General features: G+C 33.7%; 2 protein-coding genes across 2 annotated transcripts; both read right to left on the bottom strand.

Annotated features, from left to right (window-relative positions):
• Positions 1–3,598: 3,598 nt before the first annotated feature.
• Positions 3,599–10,807, bottom strand: LOC25492835 (tricalbin-3). Its single transcript, XM_024782382.2, has 9 exons — positions 9,691–10,807; positions 8,833–9,074; positions 8,392–8,410; positions 7,805–8,022; positions 7,089–7,198; positions 6,907–7,005; positions 5,098–5,551; positions 4,865–4,997; positions 3,599–3,852 (listed from the first exon to the last, which is right to left on the bottom strand). Exons 1-8 carry the CDS (start codon positions 10,518–10,520, stop codon positions 4,909–4,911), a joined length of 2,061 nt encoding a protein of 686 aa, XP_024638150.2. The 5' UTR covers positions 10,521–10,807; the 3' UTR covers positions 3,599–3,852; positions 4,865–4,908.
• A 6,718-nt stretch (positions 10,808–17,525) lies between these two features.
• Positions 17,526–20,898, bottom strand: LOC25492834 (delta(24)-sterol reductase). Its single transcript, XM_013601081.2, has 3 exons — positions 20,743–20,898; positions 18,571–19,845; positions 17,526–18,206 (listed from the first exon to the last, which is right to left on the bottom strand). The coding sequence occupies exons 2-3, from the start codon at positions 19,816–19,818 to the stop codon at positions 17,751–17,753; spliced, it is 1,704 nt and encodes a 567-aa protein (XP_013456535.1). The 5' UTR covers positions 19,819–19,845; positions 20,743–20,898; the 3' UTR covers positions 17,526–17,750.
• Positions 20,899–21,103: the final 205 nt, after the last annotated feature.

Here is a 21,103-nt window from a genome sequence, read left to right as displayed (position 1 = left end):
TCAACTTGTGGCAAAAACTCATTGATTTGATTACCCTTTAACAAAATTTTGACATTGCAGCTTCATGTACACCTTTTTTTTTTTTTTTTTTTTTTAATGTTTACAAAACTCAATATTTTAGTTGTGTAACGACCAAAGCATATGTATTTTGAAGGGCATTGTTAGTATGCGAGAGCCATGTCAATAATTCATTTTAAGTTATTTACTTTTTTCCCTGATATTTTTTTTCCAAACATTCAATTTGTAGTTCAATGGATTATATTTAAATGGCATCTTTCGTCTATGTGTATGCTACTGTGAAGCTTCTTATTCTAGGTGTTCTGCCATATCACATTTCAACGGCATCTCCTTTTTGTTCTTCAAACATTTTAGACTTAAGTTTTATTTGGATTTTCCATGTAGTTGAATGAAAAGAATATTGTTCAGGATATTCAAATCTTCTATAATTTCTAATAATTAGAGATTTGGAATTTCAAAATATTGTTTAGGCTTGGTTGACATGACTTGGATAAATAAAACTTTTTGAAAGAGAAATATCGTCTAAACAATTTCTAATGAAAAACTGTTTGAATTTTACTTTTCTTCATGCAATTAGGAATCATGTCGCCAATTTGATTTGTTGGTTGGTAAGTTGTAACAATCCTTTTTTGTAACAATCCTTTTTTTGGAGAGTATAAGATTAATGGTGCATACGCTGCCATTTAGGCTGGTGGACAAAAATCGCGGTAAGAATGTCATACAAGTTACGTGGGTTTTGCTTCTCAAGGCTCATCGCGCCGTTGATTCTGCTACTTGGTTGGCAACTGTTCTTTGGGATTTTCTTGGGGCTATTAAGAAAGGGTTGATTAGTAGACAAGGTGTGGCTATTGAAAAAGGTAAATTGTCGTTTAGAATCATTAGTATGTTTTTGGTGATTTCTTTGGCTGTGTTGGATTTTGAGGTTGTTGCTTACCTTCAAGGTTGGCATTTTGGCAATACCAATTTGCACATTCCCCATATTTCTGATTTTAAAGGTTGTTCCAAATGGCTTATGTTGCATGGTTGACGTTTCATGTTGACTGCCAATTTGCATGCATCAGTTCAGGCTCTTTCGAAATTTTATGTTGTTTTGTTTCTCATCGAATTCGTGGACTGTATGCTTCTTTGTTTGGGGTGCTTTTGGATCAAATTCCAGTAAGTTAAGCCAAGGATTAACGGGGAACCATTCAAGGTTGATGATGTTAATGGATCTGTGTGCATTTATCCAATGATTTTGAGTCAAATTCCAATGTGCAATGAGAAAGAGGTATATCACCAAACAAGGTTGATGATGTTGAAGGATCTGTGTGCATTTATCCAATGATTTTGGTTCAAATTCCAATGGCAATGAGAAAGAAGTATGACACCAAACTTCTGTGTTCCATTTTTGCAAAGAGGTGATGTCTAAGCTACCAACAAGTTTCAGTGCAATAGTGTTAACTAATTTTTTTTAAGTTGAACATAGATTTTGCAAATGTCGCAAAATAGCATAGTGTGTGTCAAGTTTGATGCATGACACATTATCCTATTAAGATTTTAACTCCCTTGAGAATTATTTGCAACCTCTTAAACAAAGAAACACATGTACTTTCTTTCTGTTAAAGTCTGCATTGACATTGTACTAATGTAGATTATAGATATCATTACTTTAGCATTATGCAATACACAGAGCTTCGTAGCAGCAGTAGACAAGTGTTCATATGATTTTGGTTTATTCTTTCAATACACAACATTAGGAATTTGTTTTGTAGCTGCTTAGTTTCTGCAAGCATGTAAATTTGATCGAAAATTCTGCAGACAGAAATGTGATGGTTGAGTAGAAATGTTGGTTAATATTTTATAACATTCACTGTTGGTTACTAATGCTTTGAAATTTTGTTGCTGGTGTGTTTTCATTTAAAGAGTAATAATAGTGTCATATACACCTCATAATGATAGGTGTGGTTCAGTTTCATTTTTCTAATTATATATCGGACCTTTGTCTATTTTTTATTTTTTTTTGGCAGAGCACACCTTTGTGATACTATTTCAGTGACTATGCTCATTTGCCTTGCTCTTGCTTTATTCTGCCAATGTAGGATAAAACTATTCTTTGTTATATATGCTAACATCATCTAATTATTTCATTTACTACTCATCTAAACTATTAATTATTTTATAGTAAATACGTGATTCTGATTATTTCGTAGGCAATAGTTAAGTTATGACACATGAAAAAATCTCCATAGCTTACGAGGTAGATTGAAATATGACTGGGAAGCAATACTATTCACCATATTCTCATTGGAACTAAAACTAAGACTTAAATCAATTAGTACATTACTTTTGAATCTTTCCATTTTGGGTACTTCCGGTCCCAGTTTATAATGCAAGTTTCCTCTTTTAAAAAAATTATAATGCAAGTTTATTTCCCTAAAAAAGATTAGAAAGCTACCAAGGTTTAAAGACTAAGAGGGAAGGGAGGGAAGAGTTTACTTTTTGTTTTTAAATTACCAACACTACGAAATATTTTCTAAAACATTAGCATATTAACCTGGTAAACGATCATATAATACTTCAATCATACTTAATTTACTTTAGAAAAACCTGTTATATAGTATGTAATTTAAAAAAGAAAAGTAAATCTTGATTATTTGAGATATTGACCTTTTATTTTCCTATAAGCTATAGTTATTTTTTAACATTATTGTAGGGTATACTTTTCTTTTGTGTAATAAACCAATAAATTGTATAAACTCAATTTTAGAATCCGTTGGAACTAAAATGGAAGCTTTAGTTAGATCCAAGTATTCCATATCACACTTTTTTGAGGTATTTTTAAATAAGTATTATAAATTATGTTTTTAAAAAGACTAGAATGAAAAAATTAGTAAGATTTAAATGCCATTGGTGGACATATTAAGATGAATTTCATTGTAATATTGTATCTCTAATAATCTTATTGGTGGACTCATGGATCACATTGGTCAAAGATAACTTATTGATCTCTATTGATAAGACCCGTCGTCGATGGTCTAGTTTGTATAGATTGTCTGACTTTATTTAGTTCAAGATTATGTTTTCTGAAGGAATTATTTAGTTCAAGACTTAAACTAGTTACTGCCCCAAATTTCAAGTATTGTGTCTTGAATCATGTGTTATATACGCTTGAGCAAATGTGCCCTCTTTTCAAAACCTATTAACCAAATACAAACACTTCTACGCATTATGTATGTTTGGATAAATTTGCAAACTTACAATTGATTAAACTGAGTTGTGAAATTTAATATAGTAGATACCTGACAAAATGGTTAGTGACATATACCCAAGGGCAAACAGAAAAAGCAGAACCCCTATTAGGTCCATGTCAATCAAAGTTGTAAATCAAATTTGGTTAAACAATCAGTCAAACTAAAGAGTCGTCATTGAAACATACATGAGCTAAACAATCGCTTAGGGTTACATGGACATTAGGTTAGATACTACCATTCTGATTGCCTTGTTATTTTTTACCTTCAGACACCATCAGCAATCATTGATAAATTAAGAAATAGTCGTCATTATTCGCGTATTGGAAAGGTTGTAAAAAAAGTCCCAGACATGAAATGGTAAAAGAAACCCTGTTATTCTATTTTATTATTGCCTGGTAAAAAAAAATATCGTTTGTATTTGCATATATAACAATTAATATATGTTTAAGCTGAATTAAAATTTGTAGCTCTCACAAATTGAAGCCAAGAATCACGCGCCGCCAGTAGATGCTTTCCTCCACAGCAGTACTCATGCATATACAAATATACTAAACTAGACAAATAGCTAAAAGAAAAATGATCTGATTAATATCCACTGCACAACCTGCCAGGGTAAAAAATAAGACCAAAATTAACAACTTTTAGTGGAAATTGAGCACAAGAAGTACGAACATAACATGTAAGCAGTTGAACTATCCAATGAAAGTGCACAATATTGTAACAAAAACTGATGTTATTTCTTAAGGCATACATCCACTGAGTATTTACGATGTGTTTGAGAGTACAAGATTTTATTTTGCTATGATTGGATCGGGGAACCAATAATAACAATGATATGTTCCACCCCTGGGATTGTTTAAAATAAGACAGAATGAATTGGAATATGATGGAATGCATTCCATTTCATTACATCCAATACTCCACTTTTTTTTTTGCTCGCCAATTTGGTGGATATGGAATGAAACGAGACTTATAAATATAACCTAACAAGGGAATAGTAAATTCTTTCCATTCCATTTCAATCTGCTTTATCTCATTACATTTCATTACACTCTCCATTAGTTATCCACGCATGGAGAGAAGCTTCAAGATGGACAAGCACAACAAGGCAAATATCAGATAGTTGCCGACGCCATATGAGAAAAAAAAAAATCTATAATCTAAAGGAAAAATCAATGTCTATGCACTATTGTTGCTTAATCAATCAACAACGAACATAAAACCTTGTTAAATCTTTATGGCATGGTTATTGTAATATACTCCCTCCGTCCCATTTTAACTGAGCCATTGACTCATTTCACACTTATTAAGAAAAAGTGTATAAGTGAAAGAGAGAGAAAAATGGGTTTGAGTGCCCTTATCAACTATTGGTGCATTCTTCTTTATCATAAATGCAAAGCAGATTATATTGAATTGGGAGTGGTGAAAGTAATATTAATTAGTGTTATAATTGAAAAAAAAAGTAATTAATATTGTATTGAAAAGTGAAATGGGTCAATTTTTATGGGACAGTATTTTTTTGCAAATGGGTCAGTTATTATGGGACGGAGGGAGTAATAGATAAAAACGAGCTTACTAAAGTTGAATATAGGAAGCAATGAAGACGTGAGAATTACTTTAGCTGAACCAAGATGAAGATTGCATGCAGCAGAACACCATCTTAAGGATTGAAGATACTTGATCCACTGATATTGACAGCAATTAATACTGCTATGCTAGTAATCACAGCAAGCCAAAATAAGGCCGACCCTGCATTGAAGTTTAACTTTCGTCATGAGTATGAGATGCTTCATGAATAATACATGTCCATGTTAGACAGCTTAAATTAGAGATTCTAAGAGTATGGTACCTCCAGAAGAACCTTCAGAATTATCAGCACTAGGAGGAATTGATTCCGCATTGGCAACAGGAGATTTTGATGCTTTAGACCCTGTATTTGAGCCATTATCCAAACCTTTGGTAAACCCTGTTTCAGATGCTACTATCCCTTGGAATTCCTCGCTAACAATTATTGCAGCCAAAACATCCATAAATGATTCTTTATCTGTTGGGTACGCAGATTCTCTTACGCCCATCTTATCAGTGACATTTGCTTCTTCTGTATCAGACAACTCATCGTCTGAAACATCTATATCAATGGAATCCTCCTCAGTCTTGTCATCTTCCTCATCCTCCACATATGCTTTATATGTTAGCCTAAGCAATATCTCCCCAGACGAGCCCTTTCGTAAAAAAACCCAACCCCCTTGTAAAGCAACAATTCTGTCTGTTGGTACAGTGTCTTGAAGAGATCCCAAATCAACCTGAAAACATTGTCAGATAAGAAACATACACACAGGAAAAAATAGCTCCATTCTTAATCAATTGCAAACAACAAATCTCAATAACAAATTTTATAATCATAAATAACAACAATAGTAGCAAACATCACTACTTTGATGCAAGGGATTGGGAAGATAATATTTACATTGCAATAACTACTTACAACATCGCGTAAAAATAAATAAGTTCACATGGTCGAAAAGTGTGGTATTTTTTAAGACTACACTGCATCTAAATGGCATGAAAAAAGTTAACATGGTTGCTAAAAATCCCAGCATGTTATTGTCAACTACTCTCTTTGATGGGAACTAAAAATCTCTCGAAAAGTTATGCAGCAAAAAGGGAGCTCAACTCCTTATAACAGAAGAACACAAATTTAATGGCAAAAGGATAAAAGAAGGAATGATACTCAGACTGCAACAAGCAATCTCCACCCAAGCCAATGGCCCACCAACATCACCACAAAACTCTCTTCCACTCTCTTCCCTACCGAAACCCCTGCACCCTTCCCATGAACATCCAACCTTTTCCCTACTAGGACCCCTTTATTTACACATTGAAAGCTGTCTATACCGTTGTTCCCAGCACGCGCCAGAAAATATTCTCTCATATATCTTCCTTCCCCACAGGCATGCTCCATCCCTTAATTCTTCTAGAACAAATCTCAGTTTGAGGCCTAACGATTCTACCTTTGGGCTTCTTATTTTTAAAGGCTACAGTTCTTTCAGCGACTAAGCAAAAGAAAAAATTAGAAGAAGCCGTATTCATACTCGATACAGTCCAAAACCATGCCCGATACACTCCAAAGCATTCAGTTTAGTGGCATACAATAAATCTTCAAAGAATTCTCCATAAGATTAAATAATTTAAGCATCTATATTTTTAAAAACCACCAATAATATAACTCATCTAAGATCACCAATTCTGGTGAGGCTCATTCTGCTTAACACTGTTCAATTCATAAGGAAAACACAGCTAATCAGCAACAGAGGAGGAAGGGAGAACCTGCTGAGCACATCTTTGCTTAAGACAAGGATTCCACATGCAATAATAATGAGTCAGACACAAGACATCAAACCAGACTTTTAATGAGAAAATATTTGAAAAATTGGCCAAAAAATACATGTTATAGATATTAAAATTAAGCAATTAGAATGCAGCATTATGGACCATACACAGACAAGACACTAAGCAGCAAAAGAAAAGGAGAGAAAAACTAAGTGTATTATCTATGCACGTAGACTGTGAATGAAGTATTAACTAACAAGTAGAGAACACAAGAAATAAAACATCACCGAAACCCAAATACTTTTGATATTGCACGCATAATACATACCTCTCCAGTACCAATGGTCAAATCTGCAAATCCCAGAGCGTCCTTAACTTGGATACTTAACTTCTGCTTTTTAGGGTTGGAAACAAGCATATGGAAATCCTGTGGTGCTAGAACATGTGAATACAACGAAAAATATGGAAATAGTATATACAAAGATGAATCAGGAAATTCAAAAACAACACCTGATTCCAAATTGGCATTCCAGGGGCGCCAATGACAGTAGTTTGACTGTTCTTTTTGCTGCGTATGGTTTGATCTCCAAGGCTAAGAATAACATATGGATCTGTCTTGCCTGGAAAAACAGCAAATTAAAAAAATTGAGTAGGGCAGATAATGCAACACATTTCACATTATTTCCTAACTGGTATTCTTGTGAATACTGAAACTGGTCATCAAAGAAAACAAATATAAGACGAAATGGGGTACAAAACAAAGATAAGACCAAAACTATGTTTTATTTATGATTTAGAATCCAATAAAAACAAACAAATCATTACAAAACGAAGAGAAATTACTCAAGGTAGCAGTTCTTCTAAGCATGCAACTATAAGTTTAGACTTTTTCCCCTTTTTCCTTTCTCCTGCCTCTTCTATAGAGAATATTCATGCTACACTTTTATCTTCACATGAATTAATAATGTACAAAAGAAAAAATCAATCACGATTAAATCATACAACTTTAGTCTAACATCTGAAGACTGACTACCTTGGAGTCTACCATGTTTATCGATACTGATATATAAAGAAGAAAAAGAAGTTCTTGTGAACCAAATAATATTAGAGTACTACAAAAAGAAAATCTATTAAATAGCAAAGAAAGTCCCAATCTAGTACTAATAATCCAACAAAAAAAAAAGCAGTAATTTACTTAAAAGCAAATACAAGACAATAGATTTTACCAAAAAAATAAGGAAGCTTTCGAGCATCCACAAGAGTGACGGAGAGTTCACCAACAGAATCCATGTTTCCTTCTTGCATTTCTCCAGATTTAACACCATCAACGACAGGACCAACAGTGACGGGACCAACAGCTTTTCCCTTCTCAAAATCCAAAACAATTTTGTTTGGCCGTACAAATAGTCTAGGTAAATCTACTGTAAGAAGTTTGGTCAAAAACCTACAAGAGAAAGGCCAGAATAATTACATTACAGTTAGTGCAGGAAAAGAACCAATTTCCACAGCCAATCTAGAGATAATCCATAACGATGAAGAGAAACAAGGAAAACTCAACTTCTAAAATTTAAAATAGTGTATAGCCATTTACGATTAACACAATAAATATTTAATCTGGAGTAACAAAAGTTTCCAAAGTGCAGTTACTTTCTAATTTATATAATTAGTAGCATTAGCATCGAATGCATGTTCTAATAATACATTATAAATAATACTAGTACCATTTTAAATATGCATTTACATAAGTGCACACATACATACGGATTCACAAGCATCAAATGCAATAATAGTAAAAAAGAAAAATGAAACTTACATCGAGAGAACTGGAATTGCTGACCATGCCCAATGATGCACAAAAGAAGAAACAAACAGAAATGTCAGCAACAATAAATTCGATATTCTTCAAAAATATGTATTTTAAATGCAAGGCAATGATATGTAACATATGTTTCTTTGACCTATAAAAAAAAAAAACTCTATTATCAAAATTAAAATACCAGATGGAAAATACACTATATTAAATACGAAACAATCCACAAGTCTTGACCCAATATTTTGGGAGAGTTGTTTCATCATATTGTATTAGAGCTTCTACAACTAAGTGATCAAGAGTGTTACCATTTCCACAACCACTCCACTAAAATTAAAAAAACTAGATAAATTTAAATGCAACATAGTTGAATTGCTTACAGAAGCACTCAGATCTAAGTAAAAGAGGAATAGAATTTCTAAGATTTAAAAACATTTGACATACCCATTAAGTTGAACAAACGAAATGGAGACAGTTCAAACTTGATCTTTGGAAGTGAAACAAAAGCCCATGAAGCAGCTCCGACCCAAGGAGCTGTTGGTATTAATCTCAATTTTACCCAAAGTTCACCATCAATGTCAAAATCTCGAACACCAACAGGTACAACAATCGGAATAATGCCAAATTTAAGAGAAAGACTTAACAGCATGCGAGCACCTCCAGTATACCTAAGGCCTATCTGGTACCTAGATAAAACCAAGGGAAATAAATTTCTTATATTAAGCATATGATAATAAAAACCTAAATAACATAATAGCCTTGGACCTCAGGAATATAAATCCAGAAATACAATTACTAAAAATGGTCCAAAATCCAAAACTGACCCTTTCTACAAAAGATATGATAAAAAAAAGTTAAGAAGATATCAATTGTGCAAATGAAGCATACTAAGCAAAAAGATCTTTTTTTCTTTCAATATTTTATAGCCAACAAAACATTTAACTTAAGCTATGATATGTCCACCAAAACACACCAACAGCGAGTCTATTCCCTTGCCTTGTGCCACAAAAAAGTGAAATACCAAGCGGGAAACACCATGTCATTGTCTTCTCATCATTGTAAAATTTTCATTACATTAACTAAAACAGCCCTGGATGAGAATTTGATGAGTACTGTTCCAAGGAGCATATATAAAAATGAAAAACCTCAGTTTGAAAATGACTTCATTGAAAAAAAGAACCCTTTTCAGCAGACAACATTAAACAAAGAAGAAAAGCATAACATATAGCAATCAATCAAGTCAACAGTTACACATACAATAATATACAATTCAACAAAGCACAAGAGAGAAGCAAAACATACTGTAAATCATTGACACGGCGGGAAGTCCTACGTTCAACATTCCTAACAGACAAAGGTTCATCCCCTAATGAGAATTGCTTAATCTCAACTCTTTCAACATAATCAGGCTTCTTCAAATCATCAATAACAGGTTGAAGTAACCCAATAATCCAATTCTCAAGTCCACCTCTATAAACCTTCCACAACTTCCCTAACACCATGTTCACCCATTCAACTGACTCTTTCCTCTGCAAATCCTTCTCCAAAAACAACGAAAAACTAGTAGGAACCTGCGGCCACACACCGCGAAAACTATCTTCACTACTAACTTTGTTCCTCCTTCTTCTAAAAGTCCATAATTTATCAAAAACAACACCAACAAAGAAAAAAAACACAAACAAACCAGCAACGTGTCGGTTAATAGGAGGCGATGGAATCGGGTGAATCACACCCAACTGAGTTCTAAGCTTATCCACAATTGGATCCTCTTGAAAAGTAGTAAAATTTGAACCCAATTGAACCTGCGAATCCCTTAATTCAACTTCACCACCTTCAACTTCAAGTTCATCATTTGAATTTGAAATTCTGCCATCAAAAACAAAACTTTTCGCACCCCTTTTAGAAGAATTAGCGAATTTGGGATTGGAAGTAGTTGCAGATTGTTTTTGAATAGAAGAGGAATAAAGGGTCCATTTTTTTCTACGGAATTTGCGATATGAGTAGTGATTTGAAAATAAGCGCTTTTTCATGGTTTTGGAAAGGGGAAAGGAAAGAAGAGAATTGGAAGCATAATTGTTGTTGCAGGGACAAAGAGAGAAGTGAAAAGTAGGAGAAGCTTGTTGAAGAATCATGAATGGATATGGATAGAAGAGAAGAGAATGAACAAAGGGTCATTACAATGGATATGATTAAGCTTAAACAACATGAATGAATTGAATTAATACTTTGAAATTGGGGATTTGTGGTATTAATTGAAAAATGTAAACTTGAAAGCTTGGGAAAGTGGGAAGAGGAATGGAAGGGAATGTTATGAAAAATGAGAGAAATTGAAATTGAATTGGAATGAAGAAAGATTGGACACGGTTTAAGTGGGAATTTCAACCTAGATTTTTGGCCTCAGAATTTTGACTACGTGGATTATCATTTGTGACTCAAAGATCTATGTATGTATGTATGCATGTAGACCTCCACTCCACATCATCATCTTTGAGTAAACGGGGGAAACACAGTCCAAAATTGTAAAATTTTGTGATTATTAACATCTTGAAATTCAAAGAAGGTCAAAAAAAATGAAAATGATTTGGTAAATGAAAGTTTGCCAAGATAGAGTCACATTATCAACTCCCTTTTCACATAAATAACTTGTTTGTCACACCATCAAAATGAACTCAAAAAATAGATAGATAAAGAATATAAATTAGATTGTCAACTAAGTTCAACTCAAATATAGTAAAAAATTATAAAATAATTTGGTAAAAGATTTTTTTTCCTAGAGCATAAAAATGGTTGTGCATCAAAATTCTCCAACAATACTATGACGGAACGTTATTTTAATTCTTGTTTAAAGCCATGCATTAAACTTTGTTGTTATTTTGCGCACGTGGGTCGGAGGTTTAGAACATGGGAGCCAACACGGTTCACTTGATAATGATGGTCTTCTCTAATTTTCTTACATGCTTTTGGTAGTCAGCCTCTTCATGCTTTTCCGTTTTCTTCAAAACACTATTTATTATGATATTGACCATGTGAAGATTTTTTTTTTTGTTACAAAGCTAAAGGAAAAGACAACAAAAAGACACAAAAATAAAACAACTAAGCTCTAGGAAAATAGGTTCCCATGGCGTCGTTCCTGATCAAAGGGGGCAGGTCTGATGGAGGAGAGGCATGAGTTTGCTCCTAACTTCGCCATGTAGTCAGTACATTGGTTCCCTTCACGAAGACAATGATGAATGGAGAAATTTGAAGTGTACAAAATGTCTTTGATATCATGGAGTAAAACAGCGTAGGCATGATAGATGGAAACATGCTCAGTGAGGAGTTTGACGGATAGCATAGAATCAAAATAGCGAACCATTTCCTCAAAGCCCAATTGCACAGCCAGGAGAAGACCGCGATGAATAGCAGTAAGCTCGGCAAACAAAATATTTGTTGTTGAATCGATGAAACCAGAGAACCCCGAGAGGTAGAGACCAGCAGAGTTTCGGATGACACCTCCATAGCCTGCGCAAATAGGGTCCTAAACAGCTACCATCCACATTTAGAACAATGCAATTAAAGTCATTATTGTTCCAGCGGACCAGGGGCGGATCCAGACATTCGATATCAGTGTGGCAAAAAAAAACTATGAAGCAAAATATATTACTTTATATACTAAAAAGATGAGATTTTGACATCTAAAAGTCTTTAGTAAATTGGTTTAAGCATGTCTGTTTCATTTGAATGGTTAAATGTTCGATTCCCTGCAATCAACATTTTGTTATTACTATTTTATGTTAATATTTTAAAAAAAAAAACATTATTAAAAAGGTACAGCAGAGTGTTGAACACTGTACAAGCCAATCAACAACGCAAACTCAAACCACTAGGCCATGTAAATAATCATGTCAAAGTAGCAACATATATTATATATAAAGAATTGTTTAGGTTTATTATATGAAAAAAAAAAAATATAGGGAATAATCTGGTGTGGCAAGTGCCACACCATGTTTCAAGGTGAATCCGCCCCTGCAGCGGACCATGACATCTAAAGGAGTAGCCGGTACTGATTGGAAACGGGTGTCGGTAGTTTCACCCGTGACATGAACATGATAACTAAGCCGATGAATGGACCAGGTTTCATGATTTAGACACGTTAAATTCTTGTGTCTCCACGTCCACCAGAAAACCGACATAGAAAATAGAACAGCGCCTACCTGAACCGTGTGAAGATTTAAGTGCGTATTAACAAAAGACTCGTGAAAAGAATAGAGTACAATTTACAATGATTTATGACAATGTTCTTTTAAATTCGGTATACAAAATATCAACTAATTTGAAATATCAATCACATCATTTACTAGCGGATCACTCATTTGAAATCACATCAAAAGTTTAGATAGATTAGTACACAAAAATTGACACCATAAGGATTCCAACATGATATATTGAGAGGATCGCAATTCAAAATCTTAAGATACTTTATTTTTTTGATGATGTTAGTGTTAGGTGAAAATATATGTATTTGAGAAGTCTTGTAAAGAAAAAGGGAGACCAAGACTATATGCACGTGTTTGAGTTCTCTCTATATATGTGTGTGTGTGGTGCTTAAGAAATCAAAGGCTAATGATTGAGATCTTTTGGGATAAATGATAGGGTTGTAAAACACCTTAGGTGGTTAAAACATTGTGTTTATTGTTCAAGGAAAAAGACTAGGTAAAGGGTAAATATTAGAGTTTGTTTTTAGAGAATTTGTTGAAGTATATTATAGATATCCCCCCCATGGTTTGTTTGGTCATTTTGGTTAATGGTCGTTGCTAATTTTACCACACATTAGGCAAACATCATGGAGAATTGTTGTTGACACATATGCATTGGCTGAGAAACACGAGTAATTTACTCAAATGTCCCTCGGTAGTTAACTGCCGAATTATGGAACCAGCTGCAGTTAACTACCGAAGAAAACTTCGGCAGTATACTACCGAGGAAAACTAAAATCTTCGGCAGTTAACTGTCGAGAAAACCTCAAACCTGTGTTTTTTTTTTTTTTTACAAAAACCATAAATCGTCATTAATAATATTTATTGATTTTGAATGTTTCAATCATTATTTTGTACGTTTCAAACAATTGCAGTATTATATATATATATATATATATATATATATATATATATATATATATATATATATATATATAAGAGTCAGGATCCGTTGACACCAGGTGTCGACGGATTCGTTGACACCAAATCTCAACCGTACATTATATTTAATCAAAGGCTCACAATAGTTTCTAATTTAACGAATTCGTTGACTCCAAATCCTAACCATTCTTTGTTTTGATCTTAATGACTTACATTTATTCACTTGATTGTTAAGGCGGGGACTCTTCAAAGAAAAACATACCACACTCTCTTCTTCTTCCTCCCTATGTCTGCATCTATGTACTTCCACACAACCAAATACCAATTGATCATAGCATACAAACGGAATCAATATAAACACAATCATGGCAATAAAATATAAATTGAATACGTTGTTTTCTATAGCAATAAAACATGAATCTGCTACCATAATTTTATTGTCTTTATTGCCTACTCAAATTCAATTCCTAAATTTGATCCCAATCTCATAGATCCCATGTTCCTTAATTAAATTTAATTATTTAATTGAATCGATGGTGGAATCACATGTCAATAATAATACAAATTATATAACTTTTTTGCAATCAAATATTGAATTGATCCTGGCTGCTACACCACACCACCGATAAAGAAGAATTTGAATTATTGTTGGCCTCCAAAGTTAATTCTTACAAAGTAGAATTGAGTAATTCTTTCGAAAGAGAAATATCTCATGGACGTTGGTGTGTCTCCAAAGAGATGCTGTAGAAATTTTAGGGAATAATTAGGCAGAGATTAAAAACGGTTACAACTAGTATGAGAGTCACCTCACATTAGCAATTTAGGGAATAATTAAACACCATTAGATTAATTAAATGGACGGATCAAATTTGGTGTCAGCGAATTCGTTGACACCTGGTGTCAACGAATCCTCTCTCTCACTATATATATATATAAGAATATCATTTAAATCTTGACCAAAAAAATAAAGAGCATTTAAGTCCTCAAAAAATATTTCAATAAGTGTAAAAATTAAGCATTTGAATATTGTTTTGCAAATTACTTAAATAAATAAAAAATCTTTGTGCACAATTATTTTAATGTAGAAAATATAACAACATATTATACCTTTAAAAAAATCATTGCGCCCAATTATTTTAACGATTTTTTTATTATTATTTTTATTTAAGTAATGTGAAAAATAATATTCAAATGCTTAATTTTTACATTGATTTAAATGTTATTCTTATTAAGATATATATGCATAAGTATAATACTGCAATTGTTTGAAACGTACCAAAATAATGATGGAAACATTCAAAATCAATAAATATTATTAATGACAATTTATGGTTTTTGTCAAAAAAAAAAAAAAAACAGGTTTGAGGTTTCCTCGGCAGTTAACTGCCGAAGTTTTCAGTTTTCCTTGGGAGTTAACTGTCGAGCGGCATTTCGATAAATTACTCGTGTGACACAACCTTATGCAATGTGTCAACAACAATTCTCAACATTATGTGTACCAAGTGAGATATCCAAAAATTTACCAAAGACAATGGTTTTCAAGTTGTACAAGGTAAAAATGCAAGCAATATCGATTCAATAAAATTGTGCAGAAGCTCTAAAGGATGAGGTTGCGTTGTCGGTCATCATGTCACAAAGAGACAAGATCGAGATGGTAAGAATTTTTTTACAATGTTGGTAATTTCAAAATATAAAATAAAATAAGTTTTCCATTCTATTCTCCACCATTCAAACACATTCTTATAATACACAATCTATTCTTCATGCCGATCTTCATGAAAGGTATCCTTTTTAGAGTGGTTCAAAACCTTTTAAGAACCTAGTCACTGACTCAGGATGAAAACAATTTTGTTTTGCCATTATTTTTCTCATCCTATAAGTTTCTTGCACGCCTTATTTAGATTTCAAAATTCGAAATGTTTCCACATATTTTTGAAGGTTTTTATAGGATATTCATGTCGTTTAAATTCTATAATTCAAATTGTATTAAGTGCGAAAAACTCATAAAGTGGAAAAAGAAACCGTCATTTTGTTTTGTTAATACGTATATGACCCTTTTAGGCCATGTAGCCTGTCGGTGCAACTATAAATTGTTTTAATATAAAATAAGCTAATTCAAAACACACAATGGCTATGAAAACCTCACAAATGCTTAGCCTTTTGCCTTAATATTATGACTACCAACTCTACGGTGCATAAAAAAGACAAGGCTGCATAATGTCATTTTAACCATTAGATTAATAAAGCTCACTATTAAACTAACTGAAATATGAATAGACTTGTTAACCGAATGGTGAAAAATAAACACGTGGTGCAAGACCAATTTAGCAGTGTATGTTAGATAAAGCCTATTATGATTTATGAATATGTTTGTCTTTTGGATACTTGTTACATTAGTGTGTGGTTGGTTTTAAATTGATTTTAAATGAGTTTTTTTAAGAGAAGAATTTGAATGAGTTGAGGTGGCCTGAGTGCAATCCGAGGAGGGGGGATCTTTTGACCAGGGGCGTAAGTGATTCGGGCAAAACCAACGAAATCGAAAGTCTAAATCGAACCAAACCGAAAAAATATCTGACATTGTTTGGTTCGGTTTGAAACCGTTCCGAACCAATCAAAATCGATTTAATTTGGTTTGGTTCATGGTTTTTCATTTCGAGATTCGTGAACCTGATGAATCAATCTGATGATAACCACACTCCTTATTTTACTAATATTATCCTACCTCACACAAACTTATGGTTAGGCCCAAAATTAAACATAAAATATTTTTTAATCAATTCACTTTCTCTCATTTTCATCTCATCTCATCAGTCAGACTCTTTCTTTTCTACTAAAAGAGAAACCCTAGCCATAAAATGCTTTTGAAATATTTGAGTTTGATGAAGTTGTTTTTGAAAAATGATGGATGAATGAATCTTTAATCATATGTATGAAATATTGAGTAAGGTTAGTAATAAAAATGTTGTTTGAAAAATAGAGAACATGAAAAAACAAAAATATGAAATACAATTATACAAAGTTCTATGAAATATTTTGTTAGAATATGCTTTTTTTTAATTGTATTTTTAAATAAACTGATCAACCGAACCATCCAAACCGAACCCAACCGATTAGTTTGGTTTGGTTTCTTTTTTGAAAAACAATGAAAACCGAACCAATCCAAACCGATGAAGGTTTTATCGATTCGGACATTTTTTTGACTGAAAACCAATCCAAACCGTTACACCCCTACTTTTGACCCAACATTACACACACAAATCACGTTATAATTTCAATTCAGAAACTACTAGAATTAAATTTTATGCAGAAACTACTAGAAAAACTCATTTTCTTTGTCCCAAATTGTAAGCAAAAAAAACTAACTTTTATCATATTTAATTATGTTTTTTCAAAAAATTATCTTTTCCAAAGGAAAATTAAATGTAAAATGCATTCAATTTACTAGCTTTTTCATTTTCTCTATAATCAACTACCAATGAAAATTGTTTTTACATCTTCCTATAAATTATTTCAAAGATAACACAAAAAACTATGTTACAAACTATGTTTTAGTTTTGTTAATAAGTGTGATTTTTTTTCTTTCTTATAATATGGGAAGGAGGGAGTACAGGTCACACAATTCAGCTTGGCCAATGATAGTAAACACAATTTACATAAAATTTAATTTTCATCCACTATCCGTGTGTAAAAAAGTTTAAAAGTGATTGTGATTAAGATCAAATGTTTCAACTGATCTTACGGGCATACGGTATTGACTCAGAAGTGTAAAAAAACTTTGTACTGAAAGTGTATGAAATAAATCCTTTAGGCAATCAATACATACGTTTTAGGGAGTAGAATCATTTGACGCACGTTATTACAGCTCCAAGTGTTCCAGGTTCATCTGTGCATGTTTAGCTGAACCCAATGCATCTATAAAGTTCCTTTCTGACAAAGGATCGTTTGGAACCAAACCTAAACCTGCGTCCACCCAAACATGGGGATGTGCATTGTATTTTAAGGCAAAAAACGTTTTTGAGGTTTAAGGCAAATAACTTGTTCAGTAGACATAGCCATATCAGTCTCAAACGGTTAAAATCACCATGTTAGGTTCACATAATTAATAAAAGACACTGGAAACTCAAAAACAGTATCAGCAACTAGGCCAATCTGAAGCTAAAGATCTGAAAATTCAAAGACAAAACAATAAATTCAGAAACAACAAGGTACAACAAATTCTACCATCAGATAAATCAGAATTTCAAATCAGTCTGCCGGTTGATCAACTTCTGCATATGCAGTTTCAAGGTGTGCTTGCTCAGCTTCACGCACCTCCTTCTCAGTTTTCCTGCCCTTCTTTGATTTGTAGTACACACTCATGAAGGTCCCAACAGCTCCATACTTCTTCCTACAATGCTCATATAGACCAGCATCAAACATCCTCCAGAAGCTTTTCTCATTCAGTTCAGACACAGCGTACTGTGGCTGAAAACAATGATTTTCAATCATCCAGTTCTCCAATCTACGCACAGCATCTGCACCATCAAACACCTCACCCCTTAACACAGGACCTGGTGCATAGTAAACTCCAACGTCTGTGAACATTTGAGCATCTTGAGTGTCTCCCTGCCTGCGTTGCAGCTCAAAGCCTGCTTCCGGGTAAACCATAGTTTTGACTGGCAGCTTGTACAGTTTGTGTGGACAGAGCCAAAGGGGGTAGATCTGTTATGAAAATCAATAATGTAAAGAAGAAAACATATGATAGCAGCAACTGAATCATACAAGACAACTTCCTGACATATCAGCTTGAATTGATATTAAACAGAGCAATGTTTTCAAAAAAATAGATTTACTCAAGACAGGTTTTTTGAAAAAGCGGTAAACTTCAAAGGTGAAAAACATGTTGAGAAAGGAAATGGGCTTTGTTTGTGAAATATAATAACCACATGAAAGCTCAGCCCCAACTTTAGTTTCTTGTGATTGAAACTGGAACTTTAAATGGCTTACCGCCGCACCCTGAATTTAACAGTCTGAAAAAATTAAACCAACTAAAACATTATCAAGGTTAGTGAATGGAAAAGTGTACCTCCATTTCGCGGTCAACCCATTCTAGTGCATCTCCCACCTTGTACAGAGGAACAAGTATGTCCTGGATAACATGCATTTCATGGTAATAGTTTCTAATAGCTTCACCTTGAGTTGCCTTGAGCAGAGAAACCTTGGGGGGCATCAACCAGCCAAACAGAAACCTAAACCACCATTGATCAGCAAATGGGAGGATAAGCTTTCCCTCCCAATACAAACACCTTGTGTGCCTATGATAATATTCTCTGGTGGGAATGTATTCTACAAACAGCCCCTTTTTGAGTGCTGTCTCTGCATGTTGGTAGAACCAGGTTTTGTACCACCATCCTACACTGTTTATCTTATTCCCCTTCTTCTTGGCCTCTTCTTTCGAAGCATACCTCCCTGTCATGCACACAGCTCGTGTTGGCGAATAAATCATAGTTTCAACGAAGTCGGGAACCTTCTCATCATTATCCTGGTCCCCATCTCTGGGAGCAAAAGAATCAGCATATGCCTGTGCAATATCTTTCAGGGTGCCAACAACCGGTTTATAGGTTAACTTCATGTACTCCTTAATGGGTATAAGCTTGATCTCTGCAGCAACAAGAAGCCCAAGTGTTCCCTGAGACCACGGAATAGCGTAAAATAGATCAGAGTACTCATTATCCTTGGTGGCTCTAACAAGAGATCCATCTGCCAGAACAATTTCGAAGGCCACAACAGTATCGGAAAAGAGGCCATATTTGTGGGAACTTCCTTCTATCCCGTAACCATTTATGAGGCCACCAACGGTAAGATCGTCCAGCTCAGCAACCACAGCAAGTGCAAGATTCATAGGCACAGTGACCCTGGTAATCTGCCCCATATTGACAAGGGGCTCTACCCTAGCAACCATTCTCTCTTTGTCGATATTGAGAACGTTCCTGAAAGCAGAAAGATCAACTTCAAAATGACGAGCCCTCTTATAGTCAACATTTCTCATCCCAACAGCGATCCACGGCTTACGAGCGGTGCAGACAAGGCCGTCCTTTGAGGGATTCCTCTGTTTGAGACGTTTGACGACCTTCTCGACATTGGCATCGTGTTCCTTCTGCCGCGTCTTGAAGGACTTCCACTCAGATCTCACATCACCAAGGTATGTAAGAAAATAAAGTGTGAAGGAAATGGGAAGAACCACAAAAATAACAAGGATCCATCGAAACTGAACAAAATAGTCAACCCAAATCTTCTTCCTCTTAGGGCGCAGGGGAGCCTCAAGATCTGACATTGCTCAGATTATAACACTCTTCTCTTACTGCAACAAAGAAAAACAAATGTAAATCCTTTGAGAATTCACAACTACAGCTCTTAAAGAGTTAATTATTCACACTAGTGGTTACAGTTCATGAAATTGCAGAAAATTGCTTGCAGAGACATGTATAAATTATAAGCATTGATATCTCTAACTGACCCAACAGTTTTATTTAAACCTTGGCTACACAACACACTTCTAAAACAACAAAGCCAATCAATTTAGTTAAACAAAAACACAGTGAGTCAGAAAGCAGTGAAAGAGAATATTCAAAACAACAATAACTAACTATTTCACAAAGCAATAATCAATAGATGATTTTGGACTTAACCAAATTACATCAGTTTGTTATAGCTTTTTGTATAAAATAAAAAATATCATAATCTAAAGAGCAACTTTTAAAAAAAAAAAAAAAAAAAGATTCTTTTTAAGAGAGAGAGAAAATAATGAGATGATTTTGTAACAACAAAATAGCTTTTATACAATTCAATCCAAACTAACTTATTTTAAAAATATCTAAATTATAGAATGTCAAAATCACTTAACTAAAACTTGTAAACAGAGATGAATTAGTTGTAACAGTTTGAGATTTGAAAATGATTGCATGTGCATGAAATGAAGCAGAGAGATTAATCAAGATCTGAAATAAAGAAAGAAACTAACGAAGTCACATTAAGTAAAGAAGCTAACTAAGGGTAGGGTTTTTGTACGATAAAAGAGAAAACCCCAAATCTAATAACACTATCAGAAATTGGCGTTGTGCTGTGTGTTTAGAGATAGATCTATGTGGGAAGCTGAATCGAGAAGGTCAAATGCACGTTTTAAGAGTATTCAAATTCAAAACAATTTAGAGAGAGAGAGAGAGAGAGAGAGAGAGAGAGAGAGAGTGTGTGAGTGTACCTGAGTGAGAGAGCGAGAGAGTGAAGACGACGAGGGAGTTGCAGTGATAGTGAGCTGCTGCTGGGGTTTATATTTAATCAATCAATAATGTGAGTACAGTGGTCATTCATTGATTCGATTCCCTCCGTGCCTTCTTTTGTCTTTTTCTCACTAAAACAATGTAATTTTTTTGAAGGAAAATAAATGGTAGGTTTATATAAAAATTTGAGCATTCAGTGTATTTTTTTTTTTAGAGAAATATTCAATGTATTGAAATAAAAATGAATGGTAAGTTTTTATTTATATAAAAATTTGTGTATTCACTGTATTTTCTTTTTTAAAGAAGTATTCAATGTATTGAAGATTAAAATATTTGACTTTT

The sequence above is a fragment of the Medicago truncatula genome, chromosome 4, assembly GCF_003473485.1.
Source record: "Medicago truncatula cultivar Jemalong A17 chromosome 4, MtrunA17r5.0-ANR, whole genome shotgun sequence".
NCBI lineage: Eukaryota > Viridiplantae > Streptophyta > Magnoliopsida > Fabales > Fabaceae > Medicago > Medicago truncatula.
Note: the sequence above shows the minus strand (reverse complement) of the source record. Positions and strands in the feature narration are given on the sequence as shown.

Coding starts and splice junctions, on each gene's coding strand:
- LOC25492834 (XM_013601081.2), bottom strand. CDS start 19,818: ATGTCAGATCTTGAGGCTCCCCTGCGCCCTAAGAGGAAGAAGATTTGG. Junction 18,207..18,570: donor GGGTTGACCGCGAAATGGAG/GTACACTTTTCC, acceptor TTTTCATAACAG/ATCTACCCCCTTTGGCTCTG.
- LOC25492835 (XM_024782382.2), bottom strand. CDS start 10,520: ATGATTCTTCAACAAGCTTCTCCTACTTTTCACTTCTCTCTTTGTCCC. Junction 5,552..6,906: donor TGACCATTGGTACTGGAGAG/GTATGTATTATG, acceptor CAATGTTTTCAG/GTTGATTTGGGATCTCTTCA. Junction 4,998..5,097: donor TTCTGAAGGTTCTTCTGGAG/GTACCATACTCT, acceptor ACTTCAATGCAG/GGTCGGCCTTATTTTGGCTT.